The sequence below is a fragment of the Macaca nemestrina genome, chromosome 5, assembly GCF_043159975.1.
Source record: "Macaca nemestrina isolate mMacNem1 chromosome 5, mMacNem.hap1, whole genome shotgun sequence".
NCBI classification, from domain to species: domain Eukaryota; kingdom Metazoa; phylum Chordata; class Mammalia; order Primates; family Cercopithecidae; genus Macaca; species Macaca nemestrina.
Window position 1 is genome coordinate 78556262 of NC_092129.1, and position 21104 is coordinate 78577365.

The window sequence follows — 21104 nt, forward strand, 5'->3', positions numbered from 1 at the left end:
AGGCTAAGGTGGCTGTGGCAATTTCTTAAAATAAGACAACATTAAAGTTTGCCACATTGGTTGATTCTTCCTTTCACAAAGGATTTCTCTGTGTCATGCTATGCTCTTTGATAACATTTTACTCACAATAGAACTCTTTCAAAACTGTAGTCAATCCCTGTTGCTGTTTTATCAACTAAGTTTATGGAATATTCTAAATCCTTTGTTGTAATTTAACATTGTTCACAGCATCTTTACCAGGAGCAGATTCTATCTTTAGAAACCAATTTCTTTGTTCATTCATAAGAAGCAACTCCTCATCTGTTCAAGTTTGATCATGAGATTGCAGCAATTCAGCCACATATTTAGGTTCCCCTTGTAATTCTCTTGCTATTTCCATCATATCTGCAGTTACTTCCTCCACTGAAATCTTGAACCTTCAAAGTCATCCATGAGTGTTGGAATCAACTCCTTCCCAACTCCTGTTAATGTTGATATTTTGACCCCCTCTTTATGAATCACAAATGTTCTTAATGGCATCTAGAATAGTGAATCCTTTCCAGAAGATTTTCAATGTACTTCGCCCAAATCTGTTAGAGGCATCACTATCAATGGCAGCTAGGGCCTTATGAAGTATATCTCTTAAATGATAACACTTGGAAGTCAAAATTCCTCCTTGATCCATGGGCTGCAGAATGAATGTTGTGTTAGCAGGCATGAAAACAATTAATTTCTTTGTACTGCTCCATCAGAGCTCTTGGATGACCAAGTATATTGTCAATAAGCAGTAATGTTTTGAAAGGATTATTTTTTCCTGAGCAGTGGGTCTCAACAGTGGGTTTAAAATATTCAGTAAACCATGGTATCAACAGATGTGCTGTCACCCAGACTTCGTTGTTCCACTGAGAGAGCTCAAGCAGAGTAGATTCAGCATAATTCTTAAAGGCCCTAGGATTTTCAGAACGGTAAGTGAACATTGGCTTCCACTTAAGATCACTGGCAGCATTAGCCCCTACCAAGAGAGTCAGCCTGTCCTTTTAAGCTTCAAAGTCAGGCATTGACTCCTCTCTATCTACGAAAGTCCTAGTTGGCATCTTCTTTCAATATAAAGCTGTTTTATCTATATTGAAAATCTGTTGTCTAGTGTAGTCACCTTCATCAATGATCTTAGCTAGATCTTCTGAGTAGTTTGCTACAGCTTCTACGTCAGCACTTGCTGCTTCTCCTTGCATTTTGATGTTATGGAGGCAGCTTCTTTCTTTAAAGTTCATGAACCAACTTCTGCTAGCTTCAAAATCTTTTTCTGCAGCTTCCTCCCCTCTCTCAGCTGATGAAGAGAGTTAGGGCCTTGCTCTGGATTAAGTTTTGGATTAAGGAAATATTGTGGTCAGTTTGATCTTCCATCCAGACCACTCAAATTTTCTCTATATCAGCAATAAGGCTGTTTTGCTTTCTTATCAGTTGTGTGTTCACTGGAGTAGCACTTTTATTTATTATTTAGAGACAATATCTCACTCACTCAGGCTGGAGTGCAGTGGCATGATCACAGCTCACTGCAGCCTCAACTTCCCGGGCTCAGGTGTTCCTCCCACCTCAGCCTCCTGAGCAATTGGGACTACAGGTGTGCACCATCACACTCAGCTAATTTTTCATATTTTTTGTAGAGACAGGGATTTGCCATGTTTCCCAGGCTGATCTTGAACTCCTGGGCTCAAGCGATGCATTAGCCTCAGCCTCCCAAAGTGCTGGGATTATTACAGGTTTGAGCCATTGTGCCTAGCCATGGAGTACCAATTTCAGTTTCCTTCAAGGACTTTTTCCTTTGCATTCACAACTTGATTGGCACAAGAAGCCTAGCTTTTGGCCTGTTTTGGCTTTCAATATGCCTTCCTCACTAAGTTTAATCATTTCTCGCTTTTGATTCAAAATGAGAGACATGTGTCTCCTCCTTTCACTTAAACATTTAGAGGCCATTATAGGGTTATTAACTGGACTAGTTTCAATCTTGTATCTCAGGAAATAGGGAGGCCCAAGGAGAAGGAGAAAGATGGGGGAACAGCCAGTTGGTGGAGCAGTCAGAACATACCCAATGTTTATTGACTAAGTTCACCTCTTACATGGGTACAGTTCATGGTGTCTCAAAACAACGACAATAGTAACATCAAAGATAACTGGTCACAAATCACCATAGCAGATATGATGATGAAAATGTTTGAAACATTGTGAGAATTACCAAAATGTGACACCGAGACATAAAGTGAGAACATGCTATTGGAAAAATGGCATTCATAGACTTGACAGGGTTGCCACAAACCTTCCATCTGTACAAAGGCAATATTTGTGAAGCACAATAAAGGGAAGCATGATAAAGTGAGATATGCCTGCAACTGAAAAACATTCCTTCTCCTTTCGAGTCTATAGCTTGTGGTAAGGAGAGGGTATGGGAGCCAAGGGTGACTTTCATCTTAGCTCAGTGTTAGGCTCTGGTCTGAATTTCAGCTTCATCACCGTGATGCTACTCACCCTATGGCTCTGTGAAGCTAAGGTTCCTGAGTACTAAAATTAAAATTAACCAATTATAAGGCCTTGTTTTCTTTAATTTTTAAATAACTTTTTCCTTTAGCTATATCCCTTATTTTACTCGTTAATCAGTAAAAATTACAACCATATAAGACTCCCTGCTGGGATAACTCTATCTTTAAGTCTTTGTTTTACAAATGAAAATGTTGTTTTCCTTTGCTGGTTCTATGGGTTAGGAGACAGCGGTCTGTTTTTTCTTACAAGTGGTCATTGCTATTTCTTGCTGACCTCTAAAAGTTTCTGAGGGGCAAAAAACCTAGAACTACGGAGCCCCCTCTTGTTCATTCACTTAAGTGAGTCCTTATCTTCACCCTGGACAATGGATTCTCTTTAAGTTCTTTTGGAACCTGCAAGTTTAAGCAAACCAAATGACCCGGTCTCTGGCAGGCCCTCTTCCAAAACCATGGAGGGATTCATGACTAACAGTGTACTTTTCTTTTTTCTTTCTTTTTTTAACAAACACACTATAGCAGATGGCTCTGTTCACTTCCAAAAAAGAAAAATAGAATAAAGAAGAATTACATGATAGAGCTAATGTTCTGCAGGAAATTTTGAACAGGAGCCTAGGTCCTATGCCCTGGCTTTCAGAACTAAGTACTTCCTATTGTGGTTTACGTCTTCAATGAAAGGAGTTTTCTTTTTTTCTTTTTTTCTTTTTTTTTTTTTTTTTGAGACAGGGTCTTGCTCTGTCACCCAGGTTGGAGTGCAGTGGTGCCATCATGGCTCACAGCAGCCTCAACCTCTTGGGCTCAAGCGATCTCAGCCTCCCAAGTAGCTGGGACCACAGGCATGCACCACCAAGTCTGGCTAAATTTTTCTAATTTTTTGTAGAAATGGGGTCTCCCTGTGTTGCCCAGACTGGTCTCAAATTCTTGGGCTCAAGTGATCCTCCCGCCTTGGCCTCTAGGCCTTGCAAAGTGCTAGGATTACAGGCATGAGTCATGGCTCCCGACTTTTTTTTTTTTGGTAGTGGGGGCGGGGCAGGGTCTTGGTCTGTCACCCAGGCTGGAGGGCAGCTGCATGATCATAGCTCACTGCAGCCTCAAACTCCTAGGCCTCAGCCTCCTGAGTAGCTGGTTCTACAGGCATGCACCACAACGCCCAGCTAATTTTTAAATTTTTTGTAGAGATGTGTCTTGAACTCCTGGGCTCATGATCCTCCTACCTCAGTCTTCCAAAGTCCTGAGATTACAGGCATGAGCCACTGGGCTCAGGCTAGGAGTCAAATTTTATTGCACACCTAATTTATGTCAAATACAGCACCAGGCATTTTTACATACTTATTTCACTTGGAAGCAAACAGCAATGCTACTGAAATATTTATTACTATCTCCATTTTACAGATGAAGAACTTTGCCAGGAAGGGTTGCTAGAAATAGGAAAAGGTGGATGTAAGTCCGGCTTCTAGAACCCCAAAGTCCAGTCTCCCCCTCCCACTGGGAGTGCTGACCCCTAGTCTATGTTCCATCTCCCCACTTCTTTGCCCTGACAGTAGGGTGGAGGGGGGTAGTGTCACAATGTCAGAGCTGTGTGGTGCCTTAGAGACATACATGGCCTAACACCCTGCCTTTGCAAACAAGAACTCTGAAAAGTTATTTTGTAAGAAAAAAAAAGCACATTTTCATCAAGTCTCATCCAACACACGAACTAGCTGATGTCAGTTCATGGAACTAAGCAAGCTCCTGGCCCACAGCTCTGCTCCCCTCTCCCCACTGTGACTACAGAAGCAGGTGTCACTGTGTCCCTGTTAAAGTGGGAGATGCTAAGTCCTAGATGAATTCGGAGACTCAGACTCATTCAAGGGGTCAGTGGAAAGGCCAGGGTCCTTGTCCTGTTCTGATTTCTACCACACTGACTCTCAACACTGCGGCCTTCCAAAAATTATGCCTGTGACAAAAAACCCAGATGTTTACTGTGTTAAGATTAAGTGTGTTGGTTCTCTACGTTATATGAACAGAGGCATTCTAGGTGAAAGAGAAAGAATACAGAGATAAAAGCAGCTTCATGTGGCAAGTAGCTTTGACCTGGGGGTCGACCGCAGGTTTTAGGATTTAGACGAGGTCTGGGAACGCAGTGTTCCCCACGCTGGATTCATTCTCTACGGCCAGCCTATCAGCAGACAGGGAGGGAGAAAGCTTCATCTCAGCAGAAATGCCATTGCAAAACGGAAGTGCGAGAATACCGATTCTCCCCCAACAGCAAAAATGACGGAGAGTGTGGTTAATAACTGCTTTTCTGCAACCCTTTAACCCCTCAACCCCAGATGTTCAGGCACAACCTATTTTCTCTCTGGAATTGGCTTCCTGATGTGAGGAAGCCATGCCGTGGGTGGCAAAAATATGACTCTGGTGCTTGGCACAAGGCATGTAACGGAAGCAGCTGCGGTCGGATCCCATGTCCCACCGAGAGGAAAGGCAGATGAGGACTCAGGTTCTAATCCTGGCTGCGCCACCCTGTGACCTTGGGCACTCGCTCACTTTGTTGCAGTCTCGACTTGTAAAAGTGCAACCAGAGATTTTATGAGAATTTCTGGAATGGTTTCCCTAACCTCTGAGGTTGACAACGTGGAAGTGTTTCATTATTTTCCATTACACATCCAAGGGAAGAAGTTCTGGGCTGCAGGGGCTACCATGACAATTTTTGTAATAAGCGTCTACTATGAGCCAGGTAGCTCCCGGACATTTTAACTTGTTATTTACATTGGAGCTGATAACTGCAGGAAGTACGGGTTATTATCTTCATTTTTTATACACAAGCCATGGACAGTGGTTTTGCATGGAAACTCTGGAACCAGGCTGCCAGTCATATCTCAGCAATCCTATTTACTGGCCACATGACTCTGGGTGGCATACTTAACCTCTCCATGTCTCAGTCTCTTCATCTGCAAAATGGGCTTAATAATGCTAAGTCTCATGCATTGTTGGTATGTAGCATTTAAAACACTGCCTACATGTAGAAAGTGCTCAATAAATATTAGCTATTATAATTATTTAATGAGAAAATGCAGGCCCAGAGAGGTTATAAAACTTGTCCAAGTCCTCACAGCTGGTAAGTGACACAGCCAGTTTTCAAACCCAGGCAGGTCTCACTCCAGTCCCAAGCTCTTTCCTTAGGCAATGAAACCTTTCTAACAGGATGGCAACTGCCATTTTAGGGCATCTGTGATGAGCCACCCTTTATACATTTCCTTACCTCTTACAGCAATCTTATTACTCATGACATAGAGACTGAGGCTCAGAGAGGTGAAGTCCCTTCCTCCCTCACCTGGTAAGTGTCTCTGCTGGGATATGAACCCAAGCTGGCCCAACTCCAGAGCAGATGTTCTTTTCCACTAAATCACACTGCCACCTTCCTTCACCACCAGGAGCCCACTGGCACCACATGTGGAAGCTTCTGCAGGTTTACGGCCTGGAAAGTCAAAAAAGAGAAGAAGACATCTCCAAAAGGTTATCAAACTTTCTTAAAAGTAGCCGCAGGCCATGGGAGGATCTGATTCTGATTCTGAGAAAATCTCCAGAGGTGTCTAAGGAATATAGAGCAAGCCTCCTGAGCCTTTCTACTGCCCTTCGGTCCAAGGACAGACAGTCTAGGCATCGCTGTGCAATCTCCACATTCCGCATCCGTGAAGTCCGCTGTTCCAAGAGCCAGGGCCTGCCTCTGTGCACGCATGAAACAGCAGCCCACATCTGCCCTTCCCTGCTGGCTTAAGGCTCAGAGCTGCTGGTTGGTCAGAAGGGTGGGGCCTCTGTTTCCATGGCCATCTGGAGCCCAGCCAGCTTCCTCTTTCTTTAGACCCTGGAATGGTCTGTTGATTGTGAGATTTCCTTCCACCGAACACTGTGACATTTCCTTAGGCCCACTCAGCACAAAGAAAGTTCTTCTCACTGTCCAGAGACAATGGCTTTCCAAACTTAACCCATAGATCTGGCAGCACATGTCCCTCACACTCCAGCGATGACGTTCTGCAATGTTTAGAATCAACTGCTGGCAATTAGCCTGCCATCAGAATGCAACCATCAGCTTTAGCAATGCCAGTCTTTCAGACTATGAACAGCTGCTCAAGTAATTTTCCTCAAACACAGATTTCATCTTGTCATTCTTGTGCTTGAGGCCACAGTGACGTTGCCCAATGTATTGAGTATAAATTCCCCAACCTCCTATTCTACCACCTTCCCACTCTCCTCCAGCCTCATGCTACTCACTCTCTGTGGTCAAGTCCTTTGTTCCAGCCAAGTGAACCGGAAGGTCATCCCTAACACAGCTTGCTCTTTTCTGTGTCTGTGCCCTTTAACATGCTACTTCACCCCTCATTCCTCCACCCCGATCGCCAGCCCACGTCCCTCTTCAGGTTCCGAATTCAGAATTCATCGACCTGAAGGCACTCCATCAAGGCAACTTCATTAGCTGTTCCTCTACGGAGACGCTTTCATTCACATGATCACTGAATACTTGTGTGCTCATTCCTCCCACCCCTGTGCAGGCACTTGGTTACAACAATGAGTGAACTGGACCTGTCCCTGCTCTTGCTGAAGTCTACTGTCGGCAGTGTCACATCAGTTTGCAGGTTCTGCATGTTGCTTGTAAAAGTGACCTTCGCTATCTTTTTTTTTTTTTTTTGTCTCTCAGTAGGTTATTAGTTCTTCAAATCAAGTCAAAGACTCCTGCCACGCATCCTCCCCCACTTTTTTTCTTTTCTCTCTTTCCCTCTCTCTCTCTCCTTTTAATAACACAGACCTGAGCAAAGTCAGCAATAGCTACTGTTAGTGCAAAATGGCTATGTTTTACTCTCTAGGGAAATAAATGAAGACTATCTCGGAACTATGACTCAGCAAAAGAGGACTGCTTTCCTCTGTTTGGATATGATGAGGAGTTATTAAGTTTCGCAGATTGTAATATATGAATTAAGTATAAATTTAGGATTTATAAAATCCAAAATAGGATTTTAAGAGTTATTATTGCTATGCATAGGCCACACACACACACCCAGAGCTAAGACAAAGGACAAGTTGATCACCTGACCAGACAAGCTGTCAAAATCAGGATTAGAACCCTAAACCAGTGGCCCTCATCTTCATTTGCAAGGTTATAATGTTTTTCCACCAAAAATTTTTCATAGTCTTTCAATCAATATTTAAGGTTCATGTTGCCTAAACCTTGGGGAATCGTGAAAATAGACACTAAGTCCCATGTTTATGATGCCATCTTATTTAATGGGAGGACTGAAGAGACCTGCATGTATTTTTGGTTTGGCAAATCTTAGAACTATTTTTTCAACATTTGGGTTTGGATAAAACCAAAACTTATTTTGCCAAGCACTTTGGCCTTAATTTTTAAACCCATGTGTATTTTAAAAGAAATTTGATCTATATGTTTCTGACTCATTTACACTTAACTCATGAGAATGCTGTTTGGTAAGAGCTATTAGATGTCCAAGCAAGTTTATGAGCCTTTTAAAGCCTTCTTTTCCCCGTTCTTACCAGAAAGTTGTATTTTGCCAGCCATAAAAGAGTGTGAGCCCCAGGGGCCTGTGATCACTTTGAAATTTATAACCTCCAAAGCTTAAATGGATTCTGTGTTTGGAAAAAGGGTTTCCCCCTCCTCTTTTTCATATTAAGTGCACAAACAGGCTACCTATGATAAAGACAGGATCCTATGTCTTAACTTCCAAGATGGCTGAAGGTAAATAGTAAAGAATTCGATCCAACCACCAATAAATTGTCCCTAAGACATTTCAGAGGAACAATATGACACTTTAAGTTCATGTGGACATGAGATCCAACGCTCTAATGGGAAGTTTTTTGTTTGTTTTTTGTTTTGAGATGGAGTCTCACTGTGTCGCCCAGGCTGGAGTGCAGTGGCACAAATTCGGCTCACTACAACCTCCGCCTCCCAGGTTCAAGCCGTTCTCATGCCTCAGCCTCCCGAGTAGCTGGGACTACAGCTACACCCATCATGTCCAGCTAATTTTTTGTATTTTTAGTAAAGACAGGGTTTCCCCATGTTGGCCAGGCTGGTCTTGAACTCCTGACCTAAGTTTGATCCACCCGCGTTGGCCTCTCAAAGTGCTGGGATTACAGGAGTGAACCACCATGCTCATGCATGGGACTCAATACAGTTCAAGTTAGAACACTTTAACTTTTGAGTGCTGGGGAATTTCTTTGTTTTAAATCACAGACAACCAATCTTGTTTATGACTTTGTAATACAATTTAAAAATAATAAAATAAGCTGATTCTACTAAAAATTACATTTGAATTAAAACCAGAAAAGCAAGAAGAATGTGAATGCATGCTGCAGCAACTTCATCTTGTATCTTCTATAATGATGCTCAGATACCACTCAATTATAGTATTCTAGTGAGAGAAAGCTTTTGGGTAAAGTACTTAAAAATTGCTTATAAAGGCTGGGCATGGTGGCTTATACCTGTAATCCCAGCACTTTGGGAGGCCTAGACGGGCGGATCATGAGGTCAGGAGATGGAGACCATCCTGGCCAACATGGTGAAAAACCACCTCTACTAAAAATACAAAAAAATTAGCTGGACGTGGTGGCGCATGCCTGTTGTCCCAGTTACTTGGGAGGCTGAGGCAGGAGAATCGCTTGAACCCAGGAGGCAGAGGTTGCAGTGAGCCGAGATCACGCCACTGCACTCCAGCCTGGCAACAGAGTGAAACTCCGTCTCAAAAAAAAAAAAAAAAAAAAAAGCTTATAAATATTTAAACTATAAGCATCTAACACATTATAATGACAAAGTTTTACATTTAACCACATGTGCTCCAAATATCTTGAAATTACTCTAAATATGGGTTTAAAATATCAAAAGGGCTTGTTGATGGGATGCAGAGCTTTGCAGAGAAACTTAAACCTGATCATTCTTGCTCCCACAACACCCAATCTGCACAATTTTTAAAGTGTGCGTGTGTAGATTTCTTTAGAAAAAGATCATGTTACAGTCTGAATTTCTAAAACAAGAGTTGAAGGATGAAATATAGGGTTTCCCCTTCTCTCACCAAATGCCGTTTAGCCACTTTGCTTCTAGATAATTTGTTATTGTAGGTTGGTTCAAATTTAAGACAGTAACATTTTAGAAACACTTGCAGAACTAAGCCAGCTGCAAGGAGGATATCATTACAAATTGAGACACATGTTGTATGGGAATACCATTCATTTTCAATACCAAAAACACGACTGGGGAAATAAGGCATGCAAACGAGGGAAAGATCTACTTTTTAGTTGTATTTTTTTTTTTGGGGGGGGGGGGATGTTAGGTCAATGTTCCATATCAAATGAATCCATGAAACATTTCTCCCTTTTGTTCTTTAAATACTATCAGTCGCATTCTTACTTCCCTTTCTACCCAAAACAAAACACAGCTTACTATACCAAAGACAGACAACAAACCAGAGGTTCAGAGGGGAAAATGATGAGACAACTAGTGCTGGTGCAGCCAAATATCTGGATGGGAGTGAGGCTGGGAACACTGGAATCTTTGATTTGCCCCCAGCCCTGACCCCTTGGCTACCTGGAAAGCCAGGTCTGCTCTGCCCCCATCTCTCTACTCAGGGCTGTACATCTGGGCAACATAGTACAATTGCACAAGCATTTTTTGCTTATGATCATAATTCAGTCCAAGGAGTGGCAGAGTTAGGTAACTTGACTGTTTTCCAATTTAAAACTATGTAGTACACTCGGGACTATTTTAAAGCATTAGAGAATAATTCCAAGTTTTTGTTATTGTCATTTGCTTTTGCTCCAGTCATTTTCACTAGAATCTTTTCGATGACCCTTGAAATAAGTTTCGCGCATGTGTGTGTACTTCCCCTCCTTGTTGATGGTCTCATGTTCCCAATCCTGACCCCACCCTATTTTTTTTTTCTGTGCTGTGGAAATCCACAAATCTGGAGAAGAGCTCTCTGCAGTTAGTATTTGGAGCTGGTGTCTGAAACGGCATTTACCCCATTTCCTTGAGAATGGGACCCTATTAAACGATGCCAGTGCTAAACTGTTTATTTTCTAAAGCTAATTTATTTCTTTCTCTGAATGAATTTCGTTTATGCCCTTTGAGGCACTAAGAAAAAGTTACACATGCAGAATGCATTGACTTAACATCCATCCACATAGAAAGTGCTATGTACTTAAAACGACTGAGGGATACAAAATAAGTTGTGCAGGACATGGTGAAAGAAAACAGCATGGCCACCCCCGTCCCTTTGGCACGATATCTTAGACAGGAAAGTCTGGAAAAGGCGGGGCGTTCGGGTGGGGGTAAGTGTTCCACAACATGAGGTAAGTGTTCCACGGTGCAGTGTATTTTGGTCCTCAGACATCTCTGCCCCTCTGCAGCACTTGTCTGCATGAAGGTAGGTGTAAATGATTGAACATGGTGCACAGGCAGCAGCTTAGGCCGGTGAGGGAGTGACTCATTGGAAACCAGTCAGGGAGCTGATTTCCAGTGCCCTCCTGGGCAACAGCTGGTTAATAGCTGGCCGAACGCATCTCTCTTTCCAAGTGCGGTCTCTCCAAGTAAAGAGGCAAACTGGGGAGCTAGGGAGCATGGGCAGCACTCCCAGACACTGCCACATCAATGCCCTGGTGTTCACCGACCTGTCCACCTCTCTGACTCTGGCCATTCTGCTTTCTTGGCCTCAGTGGCAGGGTAGAAGATCTTTCCACAGAAGAACAGTGTCTCCCTATAACATATAAATTTTGAAAGTCCAAGTGCTGGGGAAGTATATAGCTTATTTCTTTTCTTGCTTCTCTTTTCTTCTTTCATCACAGGCCCTTGTGGGAAATGGTAACTTGAAGAAAGGTCTATAACCCCTTGCATTGTGTCACTAAGGCAATCTTATTGAGGCAAGTGCTACATGATGTAGCTCCAACTTTGATTCTGCAATATGAGGTCCACAGCAGAAATTGCCAAACAATGTATTCTAAGTTTTAAGAGAAACTTTCCATTAATTCGGCTTCCTCAGAGAAACAAGAAATATTTCAACTCAGATATTGCTCCATAATAAGGTAAGATAATCCTTCAGAGATATAGAGCATACTTTTTCTGGAGCCAAAATCTATGGACCTCTTCTTCCATGAAAATGCCTCTGTGCATAGGCACATAAAACTTTCCATGAAATTTCAAGGAGAGTTGCTGAAGGCCATTCATGGACGAGTCCAGGAGGCCAGGAGACCAGCTTTAGGGAGCTGCCATATGGATCTGGAGATAGAGCCAGGACCATTGCTGCACTAGCATGATCCTGAGTGGGTGCCTCCTCAAAGTCTCTGCCCTAAGCACTTCCTTTGCTTCACTCTAGTCCCAATCCTGCTGAAGATGGAAGGTTTATGGGTATGTCTGAAAGTAATAAATATCCAGTCACAGATGACATCTCATATTCCATCATAATCTGATTGACATCGTATCTAAAAGTTGGATGCCTGTACATTAAAACTTTCCCTCCAAGTCCCTGGTTATAAGGGTTAACATGGTCCCAGCAGCATTGAATGGGACATGTCTAAGGCCAATCTTGACACCATTTATTTCAGAAAACTTTCCTCTACAAGTCTGAAATGATCACAGGAAGCACACTCCTGGGTCCTCCCCACTCACATGTGTCCATGGCACAGACCTGGTGTCTTCTTTCTGGCTCTTTGAAGTACCTCTACCTAGAACTATATGTGCCAACTGCATCCTAACAGACAAGCTAACCCTTCCTTAACTTAGGGATTGTCACCAATTAACATTCCCAATAGTCAAGTGCTGGACCATTAGATAGTGCAAGTCTGACACAGAATCTGAGCACATCCCATTCATACTGATTTCCTCTTGTCACTCTCAGTTTTCCTTCTTTTCCTTGTTTTAAAAGTAGGCACCTATAGTATTGTTTTGAATGTATGGACTGACTTCCCAACATCCTCCCAGATAGCCTCCTCTCTTGAACTTCTCAGTTTGAGAAACTAAATTGGCAAAAAAGTTACTTGTGACCTCCACCCTTTTGGCTTCCCCAATGAAGCGAACTCCTTGCCTTGGAACAGTTGTTTTAGGACTGTCGCTCCATGACCAGACTAATAACTAAACTCCAAAAGCCAAACTACAGGTGCCTCCTCCAGCTTTCCCTGAGAAAATAAGAAGTCAAGTCCCCCCTGCTGAGCCTGCAGTAGTATCAGGAAATTGGGACTAGGAAAAAGGGTCTCATATTTTCTTTCTGGTTTTTGAAACTTAGAAATTTGGGAGCCACAAAGGTGGAAAGCTGTATGGACCTGTTGCTCCTTGAGAATGGAAAAAGTGATGATGAAAGGGTTACTCCTCGTACACATTTTTTCCATTGATTATTTTACTTAAAGAGTCTATGTCATTTCCCTGGAAAACTGAGGAGGGGGAATATTTTCTTTTGAGTATCTTCAAACATTTGCAAACGGTTACTCTGAACTCCCCAATGTACCATAAACAAGTGTAAACTGTAGAAATTCAGAAAATGTACAAATACAAACAGCTATCCCCCAAGCTCCTAGGCAAACACAAAGAAGGGAGTATTCCATTTATAAATGGAATTCTTTGTGGATAGAATAGTTTGGAAAATGTTTGTACATTGTTTTCCTTATTATTTGGGGGGATATTTTTTCCAGCTTACAGAAGCTACAGAACTGGCATTTGGAGTCTCAAAAGTTGAAGATTAAAGGAAGTTTACAACCTTTTAAAATCTTCAACTAAACTTAATTATTCTGCATCTGGGGAAAATAGCTGCCCACTGAAATAATTTGTAATCATATCAACACACAAGAATGCATAAAGGCAGGTAACCAGGAAAAGAATAATTTCCAAATGGGGAAAAAACCCTGTAATTTAAAAAGAACTAGCAAATAAGACTTCCTTGAAGACAACTGTAGCTGCCTGGGTTGCTAATTTCTAGATACTTTGGTCTGCTTTTGATCTATTTTAAATGATTTTTTAAAACAGTACTACAGACCGAGTGCAGCAGCTCACGCCTGTAATCCCAGCACTTTGGGAGACCAAGGTGGGCAGATCACTTGAGGTCAGGAGTTTGAGACCAGCCTAGCTAACATAGTGAAACCCCATCTCTACCAAAAATACAAAAAATCAGCTGGGCATGGTGGCACATGCCTGTAATCCCAGCTACTCAGGAGGCTGAGGCAGGAGAATTGCTTCAACCCAGGAGGCAGAGGTTGCAGTGAGCCCAGATCACACCACTGCACTCCAGCCTGGGCAACAGAGCAAGACTCTGTCTCAAAAAATAATAAATTAAATAAAATAAAAATAATAAAATAGTACTACCGTATGAAAAAGGCAGACATAGGGAGAAGAACGAAGATGCTGACCGAAGTTGACAGATTATCCTATATAATAAATAATGAATATATATGAGAAATAATATATAATGAATTACCAACAAGCACATGGAGAAATCACTCACCTGCACCTCACCCACCATATCTCAGCCTGAGTTTCGCTTTTGGTTTGTAATGCTTTCCACTTCAGCTTTAACTTGTCACCAGTGTTCAGTATCAGGGCACAAAAGCCATACAGTCCTTTATTTAGTGGATACATTATCCAGTTTCCCCAACCATATGAATGGTCTGGGTTTCTGAAGGCATAGAAGAAAAACAGCACCACATGTGCACAAAAAAACAGGAAGGGGCCGGACGTGGTGGCTCACGCCTGTAATCCCAGCACTTTGGGAGGCCGAGGCGGGTGGATCACTTGAGGTCAGGATTTGGAGACCAACCTGGCCAACATGGTGAAACCCCATCTCTAATAAAAATACAAAGATTAGCTGGGCATCATGGCGCGTGGCTACAGTCCCAGCTACTCAGGAGGCTGAGGCAGGAGAATCACTTGAACCCAGGCAGCAGAGGTTGCAGTGAGCCAAGGTCGCGCCATTGCACTCCAGCCTGGGTGACAGAGTGAGACTGTCTCAAAAAATAATAAATAAATAAATAAATAAATAAGCCAGGAAGGGCCAGAGAATGTGAGTAAATTATGGTAGGTTGAGACTGTGCTGTGAGGTGACACGGAACTTCCGAGGGCAAGAGGAAATGTGATTTAGTGGAGGAGAGGTGGTTTTTTCCCCCATCTTAAATCACTTGCCTTGTCACTCTTTCATAGCTGACAAAGCCTGAGTATTTCTGATTTTAAAGAAAAGCTGTAATTTCTTGGGGGACCCATCATTGAAAGAATTCTTCAGTCTCAAGAGGTAGTGGGCAATTTCATCACTACATCTTCTGAAATTGGCTGGAGCCAGGTTAATATTTTTAATGATTCTGGTCCACATACAAGACTGATTCTTTATTCAGAAACATATATCATCCAAATAGCCATCGTATATTTTATGTTTTTATGTTCTTTTGGTCTCATGCTACTCATACGTTAGTGTCACTATTCTTGACCTGGTCCCTTCTCACTCCAGTGATGGTATAATAGTAAAATCTCTCACCCTCCCATTCTTCTTTCAGCCTCACCTGAATGAGTGATATTAGAATGTGTTTAAACTGACAATTCCCAATGCTTTCTGACTTTCTGAAGGCCATCACTTTTTTGGTCACACATCTTCCCATTACTCACAGCTTTGTCAACCAGATTAAATTACTCTCATGAAGAAATCAGGGGCATTTTCAATTGAGGTGACTGTGAGAAGGCTGAGGCCATCTGTCTTCAGGCAGCAGAACTTGTAGATGTAAAATCAAGAAGGAATGGTGAACTCATTTTTAGTATTCTTCCTCTACTGGCAAAGCCATCAGAGGAAAAGGAAACCTCAAACAATGGTAGCTGAGAAACCTTTCTTCCACAACCTACAAGTCTCCTTCTCTGGTCTGTGCTTCCCAAGCAATCTCCTGGCTATGCTGGAGGCCCAACTTAGAAATCATGGACTGGACACACCACAGCAAGTGCTGTGCTCCACGTTTGTATTTCCCACTGTGGAATAATGGGTTGGTAATGTAGGCTTGTTGGTGCTGCAGAAACAAGAATTCAACTGTTTGAACACTTAGAGAACTTAGGAGGTAGACTTAGTTTTTGTTTTTGTTTTTTTTAAGAAACTTTCGCCTATGACACCTGGGAGTTGTTTTACCCACTGAGGTGGGTAAAACAATTTTAGTATGTGGAGTAATAAAGAAACTAATTAGCCTATTCTCCTACAGTGGTTTTTTTTAAAAATGCAGCTCTGGAGTCAGACAGCCTGGATTTGAATCTCAACTCTGCAAATTTGGTAAAATCTTGGGCAAGTTACTTTAATGTCTCTGTCTTGGTTTCCTCATCAATAAAATGAAGACGATAATTGTCCTATGGATCCAGATCCAAATAAATACTACTGAAAAACACTTAGAAGACAGCCTGCATACAAATGTGAGCAATTATTCATCTTATGAGATCCACTCTCCTGGCCCCGCTTCCTTCCTCCTGGAGTTTGCACTCCCACCAGATGGGGGCACGCCACCATATTTGCCTTTGTATCTCCCCAGTCCCTGGAAGGAGCAGTGTACAAGTTAGGTGCTTGATAAATGCTCATCTCTCCTCTTCCTCTCCATAAGAAGTTGATAAACTCAACTGAATTTCGGCCTGTTTGATACCCACTTGGATAGAGGGGAGAGCTTGGGCTGTGTCCAACAGGCCTGAGTTGAATACTGCGTCCCCATGTACCGGCTCTGCTTTGGGCACAGTCTCTAAGCTTCATCTACCTCCTTGGTGAGATACAGATGATGCCTACTCCACCAGGATTGGCAGGAGGAGCAAATGAGGCCACCTCTGCCTGTCACAGGCACACGTTAGTTCCCCTTTCCAATGCTGAAAATTTTAACTCACTCTCAGCAGCTCACTTGGCATTAAGCAGGAGTCTATGAGGTCAGAGATGTGCAGTGTCACTCACTTTAGCAATGCCACCCTCTTCCCTATCGAAGCCTCCCATTACCTACAAAGGTGAGCAACTCATCAGCTGAGCTGCTGGGCCCCAAAACGGGGAGAGAGCAAAGCTGGTCAGTGATGCTTGAGGCCTACCCTGGAGGATGCTGCTTGGTGCCAAACTGCAGGAAGGAGACCCCATGAACAGGAAAGATACCCTGCCAGGCAAATAGGACTTAGTAGCCTGGGTTCAGTTGACATATGCATGTAAGAGTTAGGTTTCATTCTCACTTTACAAATGGAATTCCGTCCTTATCAAGAAAAGCTGGTGACATTCTGCCACTGAGGCAACCAACTCTATTTAGGAGGTGGCCCAGCTCATGGATTCACTGGACATTTCACTACTGCCCTGCAACCTCATGATCACACATTTAGGTGTCCCCATTTAATCTCTTCTTCCTCCCCCCAACCTTCTCTTCTCCAACAGGGTGATTTACGGAGATGAGCATGATAATAAACGTGTAATTAGAGACAGAGTATTTCACGACAGGTTCGAGACTGAGCTCTCCCCTCAAGTAAGTGACCTGGGGCTTGGCACTCACATGCTGTGACTCAGTTTCCTCGGCTGTAAAATGGGAATGATGCTACTGAACAACTCAGCATCAGAGTTGCTGGCTCAGAATGTTGATAGCGTGACCACACCGGGTGCAATATAAAACACACACGGTAAAATCATGACTATTATTACAACTCTCGCCTCTGCCTTGTCAGAAGTAAGGAGAGGTGCACTGGCTGGTGCGGAGGAGCGCCCGGCGGACATACAAACCTTTTACTTATTCTGATTTCTAATTCGGAGGCACCTCCTTTTGAGCGGCGGCTCCAGGTCCTCGGGCCCGGCGCTGAGCATGGGCGAGGAAATGATGCACGGCGCCATAGCAGCCTTCTCCGCGGGTTTTGGCACAGGCTGGATCACGCAGCCGGTCTTGGGCAGCATCCGCAGAGCATAGGCATGGTCCTCGTCCGCGGGGTTATTAAGGTTCGGGTCTGACTTGTCGCCCCCCGCCAGGGCCTCCTCGCCCATCAGCTTTTTGGCCGCCTCCCCGTCCAGGTGGCAGTTGGAAGCACAGTTGTTCTCCTTGACCGACTCTAGCTCGCTCACCGCCGGCTCCTCAGGCGACAGCAGCTTCTTGGGGGGCGCGGGCGGTGGTGGCGGTGGCGGCTGCTCGGGAGGCGGCTCCGCGCTCTTAGCGCCCTCGGCGGCGGCGGCGCCGCGCGTGCCGTTCACGATGACGTTGCAGGCCGCAGCCGCCTCGGGGCCCGCCGGGGCGCCCGGGCCTGGGTCGCCGGCGGCTGGCGGGCTGCAGTGGCCGTCCCTGCAGCCGCCGCAGGTCCTGCGCTCCGTGGCGCCCGGCTCCCGCTCCGCCTTGACGTGCGCGTGCAGCGCGCGGTGGATCACGTTGTGCAGCCGGGCCCGGTGGCCCACGGTCAGGTCGATGACGCCGTCCTGCGGGCCCTGCAGCACACCTGGGAAGCCGAGCTGGCCGCCCGCGCCCTGGGGGCCCGCGGGGCTGCCGGCTCGCCGCGTCAGGTCCACCACCTCGCTCCGGCCGTGCTCGGCGGGCGTGGGCGCCAGGCTCAGGGCCTGGCCCGAGCAGCCAGGGGGCGAGTCCGCGGACTTGGACGAGCCCTGCTTGGAGTCCCGCGGGGACAGGGAGTGTCCGCCTGGCTTGCCGCCCGCCGCCGCGGAGTCGCCAGGGGCGCTCGGAATGAAGTTCTCCCCGTTGCTGGAGAACCCGTTGGGGGGCTTGGAGTCGTTGACGTGAGGGATAGGGATGGGGATGGGGATGGGCACCGGTAGGGGCACGATCACGGGGTATGGCACGAGCAGGGTCGGGGGCGGCACCAGCGGGGCGAGCGACGGCAGCCCGAAATTCATCATCTGGGGCACCGGCATCGGACCATTTGGCATCATGCTCACCGGCGGGAAGGGAAGACTCGGCAGCGGGGCGCCCGGGGGCGGCGGGGGCAGCAGGCCTGGGGGGTTCCCGGGCATGGTGGGGGTGCTCGGGGGGTGGATGTGGGGCGATAGCATGGGCCGGTGCATGGGGCTGGAAGTGGGGCCCAGGTTCCTGGGGCCGCCGGGCGGGGGCCCGATACCGGGAAGCATCGGGTTGGACAGGGGACTGTTGGGGTTGGAGGCGTGGTGCGGAGGCCCGCGGATGAAGGGTGGGCGTATCTGCTGCATGATCTGCTGCTCCATGAAGATGGGCAGCGGCACCGGGCCGCGGTTGGTCATCACCATGGGAGGGCTTCGAGGTGGGACGCCAAGGGGAGGCCCGATGCTAGCAGGTGGCTGGACGGAGACAGGAGGGATATTTGGAGTCTCGCTGATGGGGATGGACTTGGGCACTGGCGTGGGGATTTTAGTGACAGAGCAGTTGGCAGTGTCAGATGGAGAGACGGTGGTGGACGCCGACGGGCCAGGGCCCTGGCTTTGGCCAGCTGTAGCCACCGGGGAGGGGGCCTTCCTCCGAGCATCTGTTAGCGGGATATTCCAAGAGTCTGGAGTGAGCAGCTGCACCCCGGTGCCTTCTGCTTTATTTTCCATGGGAGGGTGTAATGTGCTGCACAGCCCAGCTGGAAGATTGGCCTGGGTCTCTTTGTAGAAAATGTCCATTTTGTATTGATTGAGACATTTTGCACTGCAGAACTGAAGCCTTCTTTCCCCGTCCCCAAAATCCAGGTATTCTTTTGTGTGTCTTATGTGCTTACACCAGTCACATACCTACAACACAGTAATAAAAAACCACAACAGGTAAGACAAGCAATTTACCTGGGTAGATGACGTTTCGTGTTTCACATAAACGTTCTTTTAGACTTTACCAGCATTTCTCAAACAGGCAGAACTGTTTCCTTCTAAAAGGTAACATTCTGAAATGTTTGTAAAATGATGGGTTGGCTTTATAAATATGAGCCCTTCAGAATACCAATTATCACAACCTCCTAGTCTTTCTTCTTAAAGAAATTGTGTTGTCCGCTTTAAGCATGACTTAAAGACGGTTCTGAGAAAAGGGAATATATATACCTGTCCAATGTACCTGCCCACACATTTTCACTTGTCAGAAAGGCTCATTGTAAATGCAAACCTAAAGAGTTTTGGAGGGAAATGTTCTCCAGAAAGTTCAATGGGCTTGAAATATTACCCCTTACAATTCTCCTCATGCGAAGTCACTTTACACTGTTGACTATGTTTGATAATGCAGTTGGAAAGGGTGTACTGTGTTAACCAATAACACAAAGCACTGAACATCATTATGTCTGGCTTCCAAGGAGAAACTTGGAATTAATCATGAAGTCTGTGTGAGGTTTAGCTATTCCCAACCTGTGATGTTGCAGCAAGCTAGAATTATTTTTTGAGCTGTTTGCCCACTCTCTCTCAGTAGTCAGAATTTTTGGTGACATTTCTTGGCAGGCAGTCTTATTTAACAACTTTTCAAACACCAGAGAACATTTTCCAAAAGTTGTTATGGCTTTTTCCCCCCTTCAGATCTACTCCTGGCAAAAGAAAGACATCACCAAATTTATTTTAAAGTTGGGCTGCAGAACTAATTAAAGGCTGAGAGCTTCTCCCAATTGGAAATCACTAGACATCAAAGTTCAAAAAATACTCATTCTCAGCTTCAGAACCCATTACTTTGGAGAAATTATTGTGATTTCATTAACACATTAATTTTGCAACACCATCAGCTCTCACAGATGGTGAAGACATGATCTACAATTCAAATATGACTCTTGTTTGCACAAATGTCTTTCCTTCATATGGCATTTTAAACAAGAATTAATATGAGTAATCTTGCCATAGCTATAAACAGATAAACAGATGTCAAAATTTTCAATAGTTCTTTCAGTGCCTTACTTTTTTTTGACAGAGTTTTACACACACAATCTTTTTTCTTTTTTTCCTTTTTTTTTTTTTTTTTTTTTGGCCATTTTCTCAGCACTCAAGCCATATATAGCAGCAAAGAAAGAATTGTGAAACAGTGCAATGGTGAGTCTATTGAATTTGAGTCTCTCCCCCAATAAAGCACTGGTTCCAATATTGTTCTAAATGAGACCCTGTTTTTGTTGAAGAGGCTGTCTGTTGTTCTGTTGTTGGTGCGTGTTGGTTTTTTTAAAAAAACTATCTTAAACTGATATAATTAAAAGATGACAAATTTTAATAATGATTGGTCACATAAACAATGCAAAAACAACATATGCTGGGCATTTGATTACTCATCTCATTTAACTCTCAGCTTTCCTTGATTGTAAACAGTGGTGGCATGCTGGTATGTGATCATGGGCGAACACGCACGTGGCAGATGTGGGTCTGTATGTGTAAATCCACTCTTTTCCTTCTCACTTTTTCTCCACTGGTATTTGCAGGTAATAAACTTGATGGTGTGAGACTGAATAAGATACTTATTGGCACACATTCGTGTTTTGTTTAGTCTCATCAAATTGCCCTTTCAAACTACTTCTTGCAAAAAATTTTTGAGAATGAGGAAACTGCTGAGTTACCTTTGATGATTAATTAGAAAGGGCATTCTTTCAATTTAGCTATCAAAACCGTTGCAATTATTAAAGTGGTAAAAAAAAATTCAATGCTAATATACTCCTGTGTTTCACTATAGTGTTTCATGTTACTCCTGAATTAAGGGAAGTTT

General features: G+C 44.4%; 1 protein-coding gene across 4 annotated transcripts in view; it reads right to left on the reverse strand.

The window, feature by feature from the left end:
• The window catches only part of SOB (sine oculis binding protein homolog), a 173775-nt gene that overhangs the window by 7872 nt on the left and 144799 nt on the right, over positions 1–21104 (reverse strand). For 3 of the 4 annotated variants that reach the window (XM_011736392.2, XM_024791916.2, XM_071096663.1), the window contains one exon: positions 17225–19183. In XM_011736392.2, the coding sequence (XP_011734694.1) occupies positions 17228–19183 (1956 nt within the window). In that variant the 3' untranslated portion in view covers positions 17225–17227. Of the gene's footprint in view, positions 1–9312; positions 11902–17224; positions 19184–21104 lie in introns of those variants that run through there. The other variant, XM_011736393.2, reaches the window with a different exon arrangement.